Genomic DNA, 19,539 nt, shown 5'->3' on the forward strand with positions numbered 1-19,539 from the left:
GATTTTTTGTTTTTGGGTTTTTTTTTTTTTTTGGTTCTGGTCTGGCTTTATTAGAAGTAAGGAGAGCTTAAGAACTGGGTGAGGCTGAAATGCAATAGGATAAAATGGGGCCAACTCTAGGGCAGGGGGATTCTTCAGGGGAGGAGAGGAAGAGGGAAGAAAAATGGGATAGGAGGTAGGCTGGGGGTCTGGACTCCAAGGGGAGGGGTGTATGGCAGAAAGCTAGCAGGAGAGGGCTCAGAAAGGAGCTTCCCGGGAAGTGTGAGTGGCCATCAGGGCTTGTTTCAGTTGCTCCTAGGTGACACACTAGATACTGTGGTTTTTACAAATTGAAGGTCTGTGATAACCCTGTGTCAAGCAAGTCTCGTGGGGCCATTTTTCCAACAGCCTGTGTTCATATCACATCTCTGTGTCACATTTTGGTAATTCTTGCAATATTTCAAACTTTGTCATTATTCTATCATTATGGTGATATTTGATGTTATTAAAATTATTTTAGAGTACCACAAATCCCATCCATATAAGATGGTGAACTTAATAAAAAATGTTGTGTGTATTCTGACTATTCCATTGATGGCTATTCCCCCATCTCTCTCCCTCTCCTGAGGCTTCCCTATTCCCTGAAATATAAGAATATTGAAATTAGGCCAATTAATAACCCTACAATAGCCTCTAAGTGTTAAAGTGAAAGAGTCAATCGATGCAGGCAAACTTCATTGCTGTCTTATTTTAAGAAATTGCCATAGCCATCCCAACCTTCATCAATCACTGCTGTGATCAGTTATCAACACTGAGGCAAGAACCTCCACCAGTAAAAAAGATTAGGACTAGCTGAAGGATCAGATGGTGGTTAGCATTTGTGATAGTAAAGTATTTTTAATTAAGGTATATACATTGGGTTTTTTTAAGCTCTAATACTACTGCACACTTAATAGACTACAGTATAGTATAAAGATAATTTATATGCATTGAGAAACCAAAAAATTCACGATTCACTTTTTTGCAATATTTACTTCATCACGGTGGTCTAGAAATAAACCCAGAACATCTCCAAGGTTTGCCTGGATCTTCAAAAAAGTACATAAACACACCGCTCCTTTGAAATGCACATTGCAATGTATAAATTGAAAAGTCTGTACTGATGTAGTGGAACACCTTGCTGAATTCAAATTCCTCTACATTTCTTCATCTTATCAAGTTTGTGTTTTGCGTGAAATATACTTTCAAATAAAAAAGATTAAATTTTTTAAAAGTGTATGTCTCTGTTCTACTGCTGGCTTCTGCTTGAACTTTCCTGACCTGAAGGATAGGGTGTCATCTAGTGGGCAAATAGCTCTACTACTACATATCATGGCCAGTGAAAGGGGAGGAGAGAGAAAACCCTTCCTCAAACCCTTGGCTCTCTGGTATAGGTTCATGTGCCATAATCCTCAAAACTGCTTCTGACCTGGACTCACATGAACTGACCGACTTTGGAAGTGTTTGACTATCTCTTACTAGCCACCAAGGCTCTTAAGACAAGCTCAAAGGAATTGGAAGTTGAGGGGATGCCCATCAATCAGGGAATGGCTGGACAAGTTGTGGTATATTAATATAATGGAATACTATTGTGCTGTAAGAAACGATGAGCAGGAGGAGTTCAAAGAAACCTGGAGGGTCTTGCATGGGATGATGACAAGTGAGATGAGCAGAACCAGAAGAACATTGTACACAGTATCATCAACATTGTGTGTTGATCTACTGTGATGGACTAGATTCTTTTCACCAATGCAATGGTACAGAAGAGTTCCAGGGAACTCATGATAGAAGAGGATCTCCAAATCCAGGGAAAAAAAAAAGAACTGTGGAGTATAGATGCTGATTGAAACATACTATTTCTTTTGGTTTTGGTGCTGTTGTTTTTCTATTTTGAGGTTTTTCCTCATTGCTCTGATTTTTCTCTTATAACATGACTAATGCAGAAATATGCTTAATGTTTTATATATATATATAAAAACTATATGAGATTACCTGCTGTCTAAGGGAGGGGGGAGGGAGGGGAGGGAGGGGAGGGAGGGAGAAAAATCTGAAATTGGAAAGCTTGTATAAACAAATGTTGAGAACTATCTTTACATGTAACTGAAAAAAAATAAAATAGTTTTGTCAGAAAAAAAAAAAAAGACAAGCCCAGACATTGCTTGACCAGTGATGCTGCCCCTTTCAATTTAATCAAGGAAAATGTGTTCATATTTCATAAATGGATCACTACATTGGGTCACATCTTTAAGATTAGCTTAATACCTTGTTATTGGCCCCTAATTTTCTTTTGTTTGTTTGTTTGTTTGGGGGTTTTTTTTTTTGGTGGAGCAATGGGGGTTAACTGACTTGCCTAGGGTCACACATCTAGTAAGTGTCAAGTATCTGAGGCTGGATTTGAACTCAGGTTCTCCTGAATCCAGGACTGGTGCTTTATCCACTGTGCCACCTAGCTGCCCCCAGCCCCTAACTTTCTGTGGTCAGTTCTTAGACTGAAGGATTAGTTGAAGATCAACTCTTCTGCAGTAACTTTTCTGTAATGAACTTGGTTGGAATCATTGCAATATTTTCTTCAGCACCATTCAATTGGTTTGGTAGGGGTCTGACTTGAGCTGGTTTCCCGGAAGTTTAGATGCAATATTGGAATGAAATGAGGTACTTCTAGGTCATTTGATGGTTAGCAAGAGATTATTTACTTAGCTGTATTAGAGCAAGGATATTCAATAAGGATATGCATCAGGGTCAATATTAGTTGATTCAGAAAAGTGAAGCCAAGTTATTTGGTGGTCCTCTAGCCAAGCATCAGAGTGATGCTGGAGCTCCTTGTGGCTTTTTGTACTCAGGAGACCAGGAAGGGATGTTAATGGCCTGAATCTTTGGTCCCCTGAGCCAATTAAGTCCCCAGTTCAGTTTCAATCCCTTTAAAAGAAAAATTAGCCTAATTTGTATGAGGGCAACTATGGGTTAGGCTATTGCTCCTGCAACACTCCACCCATTGGTGGTAAAGTCCTTAAGGTCTTTTAGAGGACCTTTCACCTCTTCTACGACTTTAGGAATGTTTCTGGTTGGGGCAGCTAGGTGGTGCAGTGGATAGAGCACAGGCCCTGGAGTCAGGAGGACCTAAGTTCAAATCTGGCCTCAGACAGTTAACACTTACTAGCTGTGTGACCCTGGGCAAGTCACTTAACCCCAATTGCCTCACCAACAACCCCCCCCCCAAAAAAAAGGAATGTTGCTGGTCAACCCTTACCTTGAGTATGCAGGAAGCCTGACATCCACATCACTGAAGGAGAAAAAGAAAAACAAAAGCAGAAAGACAGCAAAAGCAAGGTAAAGCAAACACTGTAGCTGTCCCCTGAAGAGGTGATTGAAGAAAGGAGAGCAAAGGCCAGAAATCTTAGGCTTTGCTCTTTCCCCCAGCTCTAGAATTACCTAATCCAAGATTTAAACAATTTGGTGCAAGTTTCTGTTTGTATATATTTGTTTGCATGTTGTCTTACTGACTAGACTGTGAGCATCTCGAGGACAGGAACTGTCTTTTGCCTCTTTTTATATCCCTGGTGCTTAGTACAGTGCCTGGCACATAGTAGGCACTTATTAAATGTCTATTGATTGTTTGATGTGGAGGTGGGAGGGAGCAAGAGCAAGAACATCAGAGCTACAAGAAGAATGATGCCTCTTCCTGAATAATCACTGATCCAAATTATGGGTCAGATTGTTGTTTGTCCTTCGCTCTCAAGAGGACCATGACATTGGTAGATGATGTCATGACTTGCAGTGAATTGGATTTAAGTGAGGGAGGAATGTGCAATGTCACCAGACTCACTCTCTCCTCCAGACCATCTGGGTTCAATGGCAAGATATACATTAGGATGACTGGAGATGGCCCCTGTGATGAAATAATAGGATTTAGCAGATACTCAAAGACCCACCTGGAGATTAATCTATTACTGATTGAATCAAGTGAGAGTGATTGACTGCTAATTAAGCCTACTTCAAGTTAATTGGATTGTAATCACACCTGGCTATCCCTTAAGAAGGTATTGTTCTCAGAAACTAGACTGTGAACTCTCAACTTGAGAACACCTTCAAAGCCAATGGATTTGGATGACACCAACCAATCACCTTGAAGCAGTGTGTAAGGACCGCCTCTGTTCCAGAACTAGAAGAGTTCTTGATTAAAGCAGGCTCCCGGTGGAGGAGGACTTGAGGAAGAACCCAACCAGGCTGGAACTCTAGGCTAGGTAGGACTTCTTTTTCTTAAATCCTTTTGAATACCTCTATGCTTTAATAAATGTTTAATACCTAAAGACTGGTGCTGAAGGTTCTGATTTAAAGGCGACCACAATTTAGATTTTAAATATCACACCCCAGATATTTGAGCCAATGGTGGTTAAGTGATTTGTCCAGGGTCACACAGTTAGTAAGTGTCAAGTGTCTGAGGCTGAATTTGAACTCAGGTCCTCCTGACTCCAGGGCAGTGCTCTATCCACTGTGCCACCTAGCTGCCCCTTATGGATCAGGTAAGATTATTGTACCACCACTTACTCTGTATTTCTTGGTCCACTAGCTAAGACATCCTCCTGGGGGACCCCAAGGGAGGAGGAAATGACAAATCTTTGCTTCTGAATGGGCCTCTGAGGGGTTGCCTCCCTTCTTGTTTGGGGACCACTTCCCCTGGTGTCCAAAATGCAAGCCATATGCCAACAATCCTACCCTGTGATCCCCCGAGCCCTTCCTAGTGAGGAGGTATGTAGTACCACTAGGTAGTAACAGTGAGGAAGGGCCAATCAATTCTAGATTACAGAAAGCAAATGGCTATGACAGGCCTCCTTTTACCACTTCATATGCCAGTGCCTGCCCTGTTGGGGCCTCATGTCTCTACTCACTCTTCTGTCTACTCTGCCATGGTTAAATTTTATCACCTATTCAGGGGCAAAATAACTGCCACTACCTATGCCTGACTCTGTCCCTCTACACTGGGGAAAAGCATTGTTGAAGGCCTGTATGGCTACTGCCCCACTTTAGAGGGATAGGAGCACTCTGGGGTCTGCTGTTGCAGACCAGAGTGTCACTGTCCTTGGCTGGTTCATCATTGTCAATAAAGTCAACAACCACCACCTAGGTTGGTCCAGGTAATTCCAGGTGATTCTGGCCAATCATGGAAGGGCTTGGATCCTTCTTCCTGTTAGTGATTATCCTCTCCAATGCAGAAAATTCCTTCTGCCACTGCTAGTCAGCCCCTAGTGAGAAACACAGGAGATCCTGACATCTTGAAATTTCAAGGCTGCCACCAACTCAAGATTTATGCCTAGGAAAGAGACACAACACCAGAGACTCCTCTAGACATAAACTTTATTTGTGTTATGGAAGGAGTTGCCATTTTTACCAGAGTAGCTATGCAGGGGATTCTCTCTCTCTCTCTCTCTCTCTCTCTCTCTCTCTCTCTCTCTCTCTCTCTCTCTCTGTTTGTGTGTGTGTGTGTGTGTGTGTGTGTGTGTGTGTGAGTGAGTGAGTGAGTGAGTGAGAGAGAGGGAGGGAGGGAGGGAGGGAGGATTGGTTGTTTGGTGTAGGAGAGAGAGAGAGATTATAGTTTAAGACTGGAAACTCTCTTTTAAAAACTTTTTAAACTGGTGCTACCCAACCTGTCCTCAGAAAAACAACTGGGGTGAAATTGGCACATTTCTCCATAACCCCATTCCAGAAAGTTATCTGGGTTTCTTGGGAGAATGAATCATCTTTCTTTTGATGCAAAAATGTTCTAAAGATTATTGATAAATATTGCTGCCAACTAAAACCTATCCACCTGAAGAGATCTGGAAAGACCAGTTTATTATATGCTTAGCTCATAGAACCATAATATTTTTTTAAAAACCTGAGGATAAAAATAGGGAAACTATACCGTGTCACCAATATCATTCAATTTTGTCTTAGACAGTTCAAAATAACTAGACAGTACACAATACCTGAGAGTATACCTGCCAAAACAGACATGGGAACTACACGAACATAATGATAAAACACTTTTTATACAAGTAAAATCAGATTTATGTAATTGGAGTAATATATGCCATTCATGGGTAGGTAAAGTCAAGGTAATAAAAAGTGACAATTTTATCTAACCAATTATTTTTTCAATGCCATCACAATTAAATTACTAAAAAAATTATCTTACTGAGTTAGAAAAAATTATAACAAAGTTCATTTGGAAGAACAAAAGTTCAGGAATGTCAAAGAAACCAGGGAAACAATTTGTAAAGGAAGGAGATTCAGCAGTATCAGACTTTAAATTATAACCTTATATTAAAATGATTAATTATTACCTTATATTAAAATATAAGGTAAGAGCATAGTTGAAGTGTAAAATGGATAATTTTAATTATTATTTTAAATGAAAATTTTCTTTTATAAATAAAAGCAATGTAGCCAAGAATAGAAGAAATACAGGAAAGTGGGAAGAAACTTTCAAAGACAACCTCTCAGTTAGGATGTGATTGTGTTGGAATATGGTGACCTGGTCGATTTAGAAAAAATGGGAAGATTTGGACTAATGAAGGAACGTGCTATCCATCTCCACAGAAAGAGATAACAAGTAGAAATATGCATGGTACGGTTTTATATATATGTACACGAGTGTATATGTGTTTGTGTGTTTTTATAGATATCTGTGTGTGTGTGTGTGTGTGTGTGTGTGTGTGTGTGTATATATATATCTCCACTATTAATTATAGCCTTCTTTGCAGTGGGGAGGGGGAGAGGGAGGAAAAAATAAAGTAAAAAGTGCACAACAGAGAACAAAAGAAAACCTAGAAGGAAGCAAAGCTTTCAAAAAAAAGTGTTGTATTTATCACATAGGCTTTCTTGAACTGGAAATTTATTATTTTATATTGAATCCACTCCTATGTTCTGCAGCATTACAAAAACCCTAGCTGATCAGACCAATAACAAGCTCTAAATGCTCTATCACAAGTCAGGTACAAGTAATCCATGTGAACATTTGGGTTGGATTCTCTAAATTTGCACATTTCATGTTTCTTTTGAGTTACTTCAATTCTGCTTTGCTCATAGAGCATAGCACCTTCTTTGATGAGGGCATGCCATGCAGGGCAATCCTGTGCCAGTGTCAACCATGTCATGCAATTGATTCCAAAATTTTCTTTTCTTTTCTTTTTTTTTTTTTTTGTGGGGCAAGTGAATTGCCCAGAGTCACACAGCTAGTGTCAAGTGTCTGAGGCCAGATTTGAACTCAGGTCCTCCTGAATTCAGTGTTTTATCTGCTGTGCCACCTAGCTGCCACCTGATTCCAAAATTATTTTTTTGATAGAATTTTATTTTCCAAAATATATGTAAAAACAAAATTTTAGCATCAATTTTAAAAAAATTTGTGTTCCAACTTCTCTTCCTCCTCCATTCCCACCTCCCACCCACTAGAACTCAAGCATTTCAAAATTAGTTATACATGAGTAGTAATGTAAAACATTCCCACATTAGCTAGGCTGTGAGAGAAAACAGTCAAAAAAAAAAAAACCAAAACTTCAGATAGAGGAATTGTCAAAGAGGAAAAAAAAATTTTTTTAAATGTGTTTCCATCTGTTTTCAGATACTACCAGTTCTTTCTCTGTAGATGGGTTGCCATTTCCATAAGTCCTTCAGGGTTATATTGGATCATTGCCTTGATGAAAATAACCACATGCTTCCCAGCAGATCTGCTGGGAAGATCTTACACTATTGCTGTTATTTTGTATACAGTACATTTCACTCTGCTTCAGTTCATGTAGGTCTTTCCATGTTTTTTCTGATAGTATCCTGTTCATCATAACCTGAATAAAGTACCTTAAACTTGACAAAGAATTTTCTTCATATTAGCCCAGCAAAGTAGGTACCATAACTTTTGCCATTATAACCAATCATCATAACTATTTCCCTCCATCCTTTTCCCTTCCCATGATATTTACTCTATTTTCTATCTTCTTTTAACCTATTCCTCCTCAAAAGTGTTTTACTTCTGACTGTCCCCTCCCCTACTCTGCACTCCCTTTTATCCCTTCCTTCCTTATCCTCTTCCCCTCATACTTTCCTGTAGGGTTAAATAGATTACTCCTCCCAACTGGGTGTGAATGTTATTCCCTCCATGAGCCCACTCTGATGAGTTTAAGGTCTTTGAGCTAATTCTGTGTTCTAAATTTTCTTCCTCCCTCCCTCCTCAACCTTCCCTATGAAATCAAGCAATTCAATATGTCATATTTGTGCAATTATACAGAACATCTTTACCTTCCTCAAAAGTGTTTTGCTTTTTACTGCTCTCTCCCCCAATCTGCCCTTCCCTTCTTCCCCTCCCCGCCCCCTTATTTCATTCCCCTCCCTCAGGGCAAGAATATAATACTATACCTACTTGAGTATGTATGTTATTCCTTCTTTGAGCCAATTCTGATGATACTAAGGTTCACTCACTCCCCAATTCCTTCCCCCTCTTTCCCTCCCTTCCATAAGCTTTTTTCTTGTTTCCTTCATGTGAACTACCTCTCCCCAGACCATCTTTCCCCTTCCCCCTCCCCCAGTCTATTTCTCCTACACCTCAACCCTATTTTAAAGATGTCATCATGGGTTAGTTAGGTAGCACAGTGGACAATGCACCAGCCCTGGACCCAGGAGGCCCCAAGCCCAAATCTGGCTCCAGACATAAGACACCTCACCCTGTCTGCCCCACAAAGAACAAAACACAAATGCTTTACAGATATCATCCCTTTGTAATCAGTTCAGATATGTGTCCTCTGTGTCTGAGGCTGGATTTGAATCCATAGCCTTCACCAATATGGCTCCCCACTGATTTTTCTAGTGTTCCTTCATATTACACCACTCCTTGCAGTCACCATTCCATTGCTGGCTTTTTCCCTATACATATCACTTGGCTTCTGATGGTATGGCTCCAACTCACCTTTCCTTTTTAGCTAGACATTTCATATTACTTCCCTTCAAATACTCTGCATTCCAACCAAATGACTCAGCATTCCATCTTCCCCATCTGTGACATTACACAGGGGGTTCCTTGTCTCCTTCACCACCACCTTGCAGAATTCCTGGCTCCCTTAAAAGCACAGACTATAATCGACCTTTCTATAATCCTCACCCTCTCCTTGTTGCTCTCTCTCTCTCTCTCTCTCTCTCTCTCTCTCTCTCTCTCTCTCTCGCTCGCTCTCGCTCTCGCTCTCGCTCTCTCGCTCTCTCGCTCTCTCACTTTAAATCATTTTACATACACCTTGTATGTGTACATATTATATTTTTCTATTAGAATCTAAGCAAAGACTGCCATTTTTGCTTTTTGCAAAAATGCTTTGCACAGATTGAAGCATACCATTTTTACTTTTGTTGTTGCTTTTTTGTTATTCTTGTTTATTTTTTCTGGCTTTTTTTCCCCTTTTTTGTTTTGACCCTTCTCTTATAGCATGACTAATGTGGAAATATGTTTAACATGATTGTAATGTATAACCTATATCAGATTGCTTGCAGGCCTCAGGAGTGGGGAGGGAAAGGAGGGTGGGAGAAAAATTTGGAACTCAAAAAATATCTTTACATGTAATTGGGGGAAAATTTTAAAATAAAAAAATATATATATTTAAATGCTTTGTACATTGACTGTTGAAATGACGAAGTGAATGAGTTTCCTTTCTCCTAGAAGGAAATACCATATGTACCAATAAAATAGAAGATGATTTGAGAAGGGAGAGAGTAGGAACTATGGGAATCAGGGAAGGCTTCCCATCAAATGTGGCACCTGAGTCAAGCCTCGATGGAAGCTAAGGATTCAGAGAGGACAAAATGATGACAAAATGCATTCTAGGAATTTGAAGTAGCTTGTAAGTGATTAAATCCTGCATTTAGGAACTGGATTGGCTAGGCTCTGCAGATCCTGTGAAGAGGAATTCTAAAATAAATCTAAAAAGGTAGACTGAAGCCACCAGCAAGATCTTCAAATGGCAACCTTAGGAGATTTTTTTTTTTAAGTCCTGGAAGCAGCAACAAGTCACTGAAGGTAAGTGAACAGTTGAGGGACAAAGTCAGACCTGCCCTTCAACATTTTTTGAAGGATGATTATAAAGACTTGCCCTATCCCTCTTAATTTCAGCCTCTTCCCTCCCTTAATTGTCTCCTATTTATCCTGTATATAGCTTGCTTTGTATATATTTGTTTGCATGTTGTCTCCTCTCTTGAGGGCAGGGATTGTCTTTTGCCTTTTTTTTTTTTTTTGGTATTCCCAGCATTTCTTGACACACAATAGGTGCTTAATAAATGTATTTTGATTGATTGATTATTGCTTAAAATAGATTGGACATAGGGAGCTTAGTTGGGAAGCTGATGCAATAATAAAGATTAGAGGGGATCAGGAACCAGGTGTCATATGAATGGGAGGAGAGAGTAGAATGGAAAAAGTGTTGTAAAGGTGGCAATGACAAGACTTGTAATGGATAGGATATAGGGGATGAAGGTTAGGGAAGAATGGAAGAGGACTCCAATGTTGCAGAGATCTCATTGAAGTAATGGGGAAGACAACATGCTAACAAATATATACAAAGCAAGCTACATAAGGGATACATACATCTTATGTATAGGAGATAATTAACAAAGGTGTAACGATTAGAATGACACCACCTGCTGGAGAGCTACTGTAGGAAAGCTCAGCCATGAGGAGAAGGTGCCTGAGGGCGAGCCATGTGGCTTTGCTTTGGCATCCTCAGGAAATGACGTTTGCTTGTGGGAGAAGAAGGAGTGAGATACTAGACCAAAGAGCACTGGCTCTGAAGTTGGGAGGACCTGAGTTCAAATTGTTGTGGCAATATAGAGGGACCCCAAGAAATCCAAAAGATTCAAACCCCCTTGGGGCCGCTAGGTGGTGCAGTGGATAAAGCATCAGCCCTGGATTCAGGAGAACCTGAGTTCAAATCCAGCCTCAGACACTTGACACTTACTAGCTGTGTGGCCCTGGGCAAGTCATTTAACCCTCATTGCCCTGCAAAAATACAAAACAAAGATTCAAACCCCCTAGGCCAAGGGGAAAACAGCTCTCTCTCCCACCTCAGGTTTGAGGTGTAGTAGAACATGACCCCAGTACACTGATTAGGGATACTGAGGTCTGCAAGAGGATATGCAGGATATGAATGGATGCTGCATATCCTGACACCCCTGTTATCAAAGATCCCCCCTTAGTTATCTAGCTCCAGTTTTTTATTTCCCCTTTTTTTGTAACTCCCTTCCTTTCCTTTGTTTTGCAAAGGTACAAAAGACCAGTCTTCTCTTACACCAGTGGGACAGTCACCATGGTGATCTGTTCCTGGCCATTATTCCTCTCTCCTAATAAATCTCTTTTTATTTTACAAGATTTGTGACAAGCCTCTAATTCTTTGGGTTAGCTAGCCCACCCCCCCCCAACCAGGTAGCAAGTCCCCCCCAATAAAATATCACTTCAGACACTTATTAGCTGTGTGCCCTCGGAAAGTCACTATACTACCCTAGTAAAAGTTTAAAAGCCAATTAATAGGGGGCAGCTAGGTGGCACAGTGGATAGAGCACTGGCCTTGGATTCAGGAGGACCTGAGTTCAAATCCAGCCTCAAACACTTGACACTTAACTAGCTGTGTGACCCTGGGCAAGTCACTTAACCCTCATTGCCCTAAAAAAAAAGCCAATTAATTCTGATTGGCTATTTGACAGTCAATCAGGGGAGCACACTGGATGCAAATTATAAACAACAGTATTAGAAAAGATCCCCAGGGGTGGCTAGGTGGCGCAGTGGATAAAGCACCAGCCCTGAATTTAGGAGTACCTAAGTTCAAATCTGGCCTCAGACACTTAACACTTACTAGCTGTGTGACCCTGGGCAAGTCACTTAACCCCAATTGCCTCACCAAAAAAAAAAAAGAAAAAAAAAAAAAGAAAAGATCCCCAGATCCTTTTCTGGAATTAGAAGGACTGACTCCAGTTAACTTCAAGTGCTTAATCCCTTTTTGAAAGTCCACCATATTTGGAGCTAATCTGAATTTATCTCTTTCTTTTAAGTTAGGCCTGCTTGTCCTAGAATCAGTAAAGAAGAGGTATGGTGTAATTTTTAGGGGTGTCAAGTAGAAAGGGAAGGCAATGAGTACATAACAGATACATAACTATCCCTTTGGGCTACATATCAACAGTTTTAAAATGTAATGTAGTCTGTGCGTTATTATATTTTTATTTTTTATGTTAAATATTTCCCAACTGTATTTCAATCTGGTTCTGCCTGCAGTGGGGATTGCTGCTCCTTTGTTGTACTGGATAGAATGCTGGATTTGGACTGGGGAAGTTGCTTGCTATCTGTCCTCAGTTTCCTCATCTGTAAAATGAAGGGGTCTGTCTTTTTGTTTTCCAACTTCTCTTCCCCTTCTAATGAATTCAGTATGCTGTTTGTGCTTCCAGGACACCTGGCGAGATATTGTCCAAATTCCCATTTCGATTGTCCCCTGTAAAGGGGAGAGGAAATATAAATCTCTGTAAACTGGAAGGGAAACAATGGACAGACCCTTTGTGCAGTAGGCACCTATGGGGGTATTTTCACTGGGACAATTTGGTTTCTCCTTTGAAGATGAAGGGATTATGGAAAGTTATGCTAATTTAGTGACCCAATTGTTCTCCGTCCTGCTTATCAGAGTTGGGGGAGGTTCTGTTGTCACCCAGTCTGCAGCTTTTGTATTACTTGTTATCCAACATGTAGCAGGTCATCTCCTACCTGTTAGGTAGCATATATCCTCTTATCTATAATCTCATTTCCTTATGATGCAGCAATTGGGGAGGAGCTCAAATGAAATGGTCATCCCCTTTTGCTGACATGGACCTAGCCAAATTGTCTTTCTCATTGCTGAAGGTTATCAATAAAAGCTAGCTCCATCCTGAATCCCTTGCTGATCTTGAGCCATCCGCCCAGCAATGTGTTGCTACTTTGATGTATTTTTTCAGTAAACTCCTTTTAATTCTCTTTTTCTTAAGTTTGGCCTCTCACTTAACTCTCATTGCCTGCCCCAACCCCACCCCCCCAAAAAAGAGTTTTGCCTCATTACTCAGGGCAAAAGCCAGAACAAAGATTTTTCCTTTTAACAGGATGACCTCCAGTTAAATCCAGTCACCAATCCCCAGGGAAGAACCTAAGTATGACATGTACCTAATTTTCAATGATTTTCCCTAGGAGTCCAGGGTGACAAGAGAGAAAGTGAAAGAAGGTATTAGAAAAGAGTCTGACTAGAGTAATCAAAGCTATCTATAGTCATATGAAAAAATACTCTAGATCATGGGATGAGTAAAATTATATGTGTGGTCGCCTTATTTATTGTCCCAAGTTTGGGGAAAATTAGCTGGGGTTTCTAATATATTTGTTACTTATAAATTAGAAGTTTTAGCACCAGTTTTGAGGCATTAAGCATTTATTAAAGTATACCAAGTATTAGTAAGAAGAGAACACCTGGGTAAGAAAGTTAAGAAAAGGCCTATCTAGCCTAGAGATCAGCCTGGCCTGCTTCTTCTCCAAGTCCTCCTCCATGAGCATGTCCCAAAGAGCAACTGAGAGTGGAAGCTTTCTCTGCCTCTGGAGGAGAGGCGGTCCTTACACACTGCTTTAGGCTAATTGGCTCGCATCACCCAAATCCATTGGTTCACTGGACTTGAGGGTGGTCCCATGTTGAGGTCAGAGTTTATATCCTCTGAGAACACACCCTCTTAAGGGCCAGGCAGGTGTGGTTTTAATTGAATTAACTTTAAGTGAGTTAATCAGCTAATTCAGTCAGTCCAATCAATCCTTTTTTTTTAGTTACCACCCAACTTTTATTTCCAAACTGGCTCCCAAACCCATCACAAGTTTGGGAGTGTAAGGTGAAAGAAGGGGAGGGAAAAAAAAAAAGACCTGAATGTTATTTTTCAGATGCCCCAAAACCTAGATATGGGCAAGGGGGCAGGGGGCACACCAGAAACATGATCAAAGGTTGGGAAAAGGTCTGACCATTATATCTCAAATGGTGGACAATGGCCAGTCACCAGGATGGGACAAGGGCAGGAAGGGGAAAGCAAGAGGCAATCTGAGACCCCAGTGAGTTCCTCTAATGCGGATCCTGGCTCATATGCCCCCATTAGGCACGGGCATGCCTGGGATGCAGGGCTCGCCCTTAGGAAAAATGGACATATAGAGGGCGGTGGGGGGGGCACAGGTGGCAGGGGTGCTGCATAGTTCTGGAGCACAGCAGCAGTCGGCAGGAGAAGGGCAGTGCCTGGGGCCAGCTCATAAGGCAATGCTTTGCCGTCTTCCCCATAGGGCAGAAGAAACCGCTTACCCTTCCGCCTTCTTCCAAGTCACAGATTTGCTGTTATCCAATCAATCTTAATATAATCCCCTTGTGGTAAAAATTATTCGTGGTAAAGATTAATATCAAAAGTTTTAGCTGAATCATTTGAGAGGGGCCACACCTGGCCCACCCTGAGATTGTGCATGCTACTGAGCTGCTTTTGAAGGACCTCCCCTTTTGGAGAGGAAAACCTGAGGAAATTCCAGAATGCCAACTCTAAAGTGATGGCAGAATGGAAGTTTGCTCTCTCTGGTGGTTGACTTAGTTGTGGTGGCGCGCAAGGGGAGTTCAGGTTGGTGGTGTCCAGGGACCTGGTGGAGCACGTGTTTCGTACTCTGTTTCGGGCAACTGCTGAGTTACTACAGTCTGACTTGGTTGGTGAGTTAATGATGGAAAACCCTAAGCTTAGTGTTAAGACTATCTATCTGCATTTCTACTTCCTTATTTCATTAATTGGTTTCACCTTTGTGGTCTAATTAATTCCCAAGCAATAAAACCTGATCCTTTATGAACTAAAGCTCAGAGGCTCCTTTTCTTATTGGTCTGGGAGGGATATATATATATATATACATATATGGGAAAGTATAAAAGGGGGAGATTAATGCTCCATATATCTAATTTTGACTCTCATATCCTCAAACTGGGGCCTTTGGACATTCCAAAACCCATTATTTTCTCACAATCACTATTGATCAGAGAAATGCAAATCAAAACAACTGTGAGGTAATACCTCACACCTATCAGAGTGGCAAATATTACAAAAAAGGAAAATATTGGATGTTGGAAGGGATATGGGAAAACTGGGACACCAATCCACTGTTGGTGAAGTTGTGAATGGATCCAACCATTCTGGAGAGCAATTTGGAACTATGTCCAAAGGACTATCAAACTGTGCATACCCAGTTTCTTTTGACTTCTTACAAGGATGAAGCAATGCACTTGGCGCACTGTTGACAACCTGAGTCCCCTGTGGTTTCTTCTTGCTCTTTTGGCAATGTTCCCTCTGTTTAGGAGAGCCTTGAGCCGCTTTTCAGTTTGCAGCTTTCAGCAAACCACTGAAAGGCAGAACCACCAGGACAGGCTGCCCAATTTTCATGATAAGTATAGCAACCCAATATTGCTAAGTGGAACCACTTTCTGTTTTGCCATTTGGGCATATGCAGCCACCCAGATTGGAATCAAATGGAACCTGTCCCCTGTTGGCAGAGTTGTCCCAAAAAATTGGAGGAGCCAGTAAAGGAGAAATTCCTTTCATCAAAGCTGGCGTCTATTCTGGATTGTTCCAAAATTAACATACGAAGTAAAGGTAGTCTGTTAATCAACTGTAACATGGCATTATTAATGTAATAAAGTGCATTTGAAATTAAAACAAAACAAAACAAAAAAACAAACTGTTCATACCCTTTGATCCACCAATACCATTGCTAGGTTTATATCCCAAAGACATCCCCAAAATGAGAAAAAGACATTTTTCTATTTGTACAAAAATATTTATAGTAGCTCTCTTTGTGGTGGCTAAGAATTAGAAATCAAAGGAATGCCCATCAATTAGGGAATGGCTAAATAAACTGTGGTATATGATGGTGATGGAATATTATTGTGCTATAAGAAATGACAAACAGGATGATGTTAGGCCTGGAAAGTCTTGTATGAACTGATGTATAGTGAAGTTAGCAGAACCAGGAGAATGTTGTTCACAGTGACAGCAATATTGTTTGATGAAGAATTGTGAATGACTTAACTATTCTCAACAATACAATGATCCAAAACAATCCCAAAGGACTAATGTGAAGCATACTAACTACCTCCAAAGAAAGAACTGATATTGATTGAACACAGATTGAAGCATGATGTTTTTTCACTTTTTAAAAATTTTATTCAAGTTTTCTTACATAAAATTACTAACATGGTAATGTTTTACATAATCGAACATGTATAACCTATATCTGATTGCTTACTGCTTTGGGCAGAGGAGGTGGGGAGGGAAGGAGGAATAAAATTTGGAACTCAAAACTGTAAATAAAAATCTTTATATTTTTTTAAGAGTCTGATGATTTAGACATAAAGGGTGATAACCATAGGTAAATTAGGAGAGTAAGGAATAGTTTACCTCTCAGATCTATAGAGAGGAGAAGAATTTATGACCAAACAAAACTTAGAAAATATTATGAAATGCAAAATGGATGATTCTGATTACATTAAATTAAAAAGTTTTGTACAAACAGAAGCAATGCAGCCAAAATTAGAAGGGAAGCAGAAATCTGGGAACAATTTTTATAGCCAGTGTTTCTGATAAAGGCTTCATTCCTAAAATATATAGGGAACTAAATCAAATTTATAGGAATTCAAGTCATTCCCCAATTGAGAAATGATCAAAGGATATGAACAGGCAGTTTTCAGATGAAAAAATCAAAGCTATCTATTGCCATATGAAAAAATGCTCTAAATAACTATTGATTAGAGAAATGCAAATTAAAACAACTCTGTGGTACCACCTTACAGCTATCAGATTGGCTAATGTGACAAAAAAGGAAAATAATAAGTGTTGGAGAAGCTGTGGAAAAATTGGAACACTAAGACACAGTATAATGCATTGTTGGTGGAGTTGTGAACTGATCCATTCTGGAGAGCAATTTGGAACTATTCCCAAAGGGCTATGGTACTGTGCATACCCTTTTTTCATGGGGAAAATGGGGTAGGGGGTTTGGGAAGGGGATAGGGGTTTGGGGTCCTTAGGAATTCCTCTTTTTTTTTTTTAACAGCAATTTTTTTTTTTTTGGTGAGGCAATTGGGGTTAAGTGACTTGCCCAGAGTCACACAGCTAGTAAGTGTCTGAGGCTGGATTTGAACTCAGGTACTCCTGAATCCAGGGCCGGTGCTTATCCACTGTGCCATCTAGCTGCCCCAGAATTCCTCTTTAAAGAATTACACCCTCTTGTACACAAAAGCAATTAAAGATCATAGTTTATTTAAAGGAAGGGGAAGGGAAGGGAAACAATGAAAGAAGTCCTTGGACTTCTCATGGGGAGAAGTCATGGCACAGAGCATGGCTCTGAGATACCAATCTCCTTGAGCAGGAGACAGGCAGGTACTTTTACAGAGGACTGATGGGGGTGACCATGACTGTGAAAAGTTCCCTTAGTGAGAGAGGACCATCCCCCACTGCTGGTGGCTGAAAGAGTTGGGTGAGGGGTGGCTGCAGATCTCTCAAGCAGTCTCTCTCCTCAGGACACAAAGGAAGCAGCCACACCTAATCTTATTGCCCCAGGGTTGAGGGAGACTAGAATGAAGGATGGGGGTCACTCAAGGAGCTAGTTCAGTCTGATCTGGTTCCACTTATCTCCCTAGGCTTGTTTGTCCTCTGGTTTAGTTTCTCAAGGAGAAGGTTCTTTGATGTGCCCCAGAGAACTTCTGGGGTGCTATGGGCCCATAACACTTTGATCCAGTAATACCACTACTAGGTCTGTATTCCAAAGAGATCATAAAAGAGGGAAAAGGATCCACATGTACAAAAATATTTATAGCAGCTCTCTTTGCGGTGGCAAAGAATTGGAAATTGACAGAATGGCTGAACAAGTTGTGGTATATGAATGTAATGGAATAGTATTGTGCTATAAGAAATGATGAGCCTTCAGATTTCAGAAAAAACTGGACTTACATGAACTGATGCTGAGTGAAGTGAGCAGAACCAGGAGAACACTGTACACAGTAACAGCAACATGGTATGATGATAGACTGTGATGGACTTAGCTCTTCTCAGTAGTACAATGACTCAAGACAACTCCAAAACACTCATAATGGAAAATGCTCTCCACATCCAGAAAAAAGAACTGTGGAATCTGGATGCAGGTTGAACCATACTGTTTCTACTTTTTTTTTGTTTTTGAGGTTTTCCCCTTTTGTTCTGATTCTTCTTTCACAACATGACTATTGCAGAAATGTGTTTAATGTGATTGTATGTACCTTATATCAGATTGCTTTCTGTCTTATCTCCCTTGGGAAGGGAGAGAGGGAAAAAAATTTGGAACTCAAAATCTTATAAAAACAAATGTTAAAAACTATCTCTACATGTAACTGGAAAATAATAAAATACAAAAGCTTAGAATCGAAAACTCTGGGAGCTGTTTGAAGAAAGTAAGGGGTGGAGGTGGGAAGTTAGTGCCCCAGGTTCTCAGACTAGAAGCAAGATCTGGTTTTTACATCTTTAAATATGTTGAGGGTGCAGAGCACCCCAGAAGCTCTCTGGGGCACACCAAGGAATCTTGCCCTTGAGAAACTAAACCAGAAGACAGATATGCCTAGAGAGATAAGGGGAAACAGATTGGACTGAGCTAGCTTTGGAACCTCCACCCTTCATTCTGATCTCCCTTACCCCTGGGGAGATAACTTTGGGTGTGGCTGTAGCCTCTGTGTCCTGAAGAGAGAGATGGCTTGAGAGATCCGTAGCTACCCCTCACCCAATTCCTCTAGCCACCACCAGTGGGGGGATGGTCCTCCCTCACTAAAGGAACTTTCCACAGGCAGATGGTCACACCCCCATCAGTCCCATATAAAAGTACCTGCTGGGCTACTACTCAAGGAGATTGGTACCTCAGAGCCACATGCTTTGTTCCATACCTATCTCCCCATGAGAGGTCCAAGGATTTCTTTCATGGTTTCCCTCCACCCCCCTTCCCTTGCCCCTAAATAAACTACGGTGGTAAAAAATGTTACAGATTGCATAACTACCTCAACCCTCTATTAGAAGTCTAAGGATATAAATGCTATGCTAAGGTTTAGTAAAAATACAGCAATTCAAACAGTTAAAGAAGAGAATCCAGCTTTCCAGACCAGAGTCCAGAATCCAGTTTTTCCAGACCAGAATCCAGACCAGAGTCCAGAATCCAGTTTTCCAGACCAGAATCCAGTTTCCTCCTGATGACATCTTACCACTTCAAGAAGACAAGAGAACTCAGAGACTTTATATGTTTTGTTAGTTTTTACTATCTCCTTTCTGTTATAATATACACTATCTGTAACATGTACTCTCTGCAGAGGCTCTCCCTTTGCAAGACTGATGTCAAAGCGTCGGTTCATGAGGAAAAAAAAAATCGCCCCTCTGGACAAAACTTTCCTCTCTTCCTTTTCTATATTGTTGTTCACATATTATTAGTTAGCAATAGTTATTATAATA

General features: G+C 40.6%; 1 protein-coding gene across 1 annotated transcript; it reads left to right on the top strand.

Moving 5' to 3' along the window:
- The first annotated feature begins 15,351 nt into the window (after positions 1–15,351).
- Positions 15,352–15,694, top strand: LOC122737094 (cytochrome c oxidase subunit 7B, mitochondrial-like). Its single transcript, XM_043979530.1, has one exon. The coding sequence runs from the start codon at positions 15,361–15,363 to the stop codon at positions 15,601–15,603; it is 243 nt and encodes an 80-aa protein (XP_043835465.1). The 5' UTR covers positions 15,352–15,360; the 3' UTR covers positions 15,604–15,694.
- The last annotated feature ends 3,845 nt before the right edge of the window (positions 15,695–19,539 follow it).

This window comes from Dromiciops gliroides, chromosome 1 (genome assembly GCF_019393635.1).
Source record: "Dromiciops gliroides isolate mDroGli1 chromosome 1, mDroGli1.pri, whole genome shotgun sequence".
NCBI classification, from domain to species: Eukaryota; Metazoa; Chordata; class Mammalia; order Microbiotheria; family Microbiotheriidae; genus Dromiciops; species Dromiciops gliroides.

Coding starts and splice junctions, on each gene's coding strand:
- LOC122737094 (XM_043979530.1), top strand. CDS start 15,361: ATGTTCCCTCTGTTTAGGAGAGCCTTGAGCCGCTTTTCAGTTTGCAGC.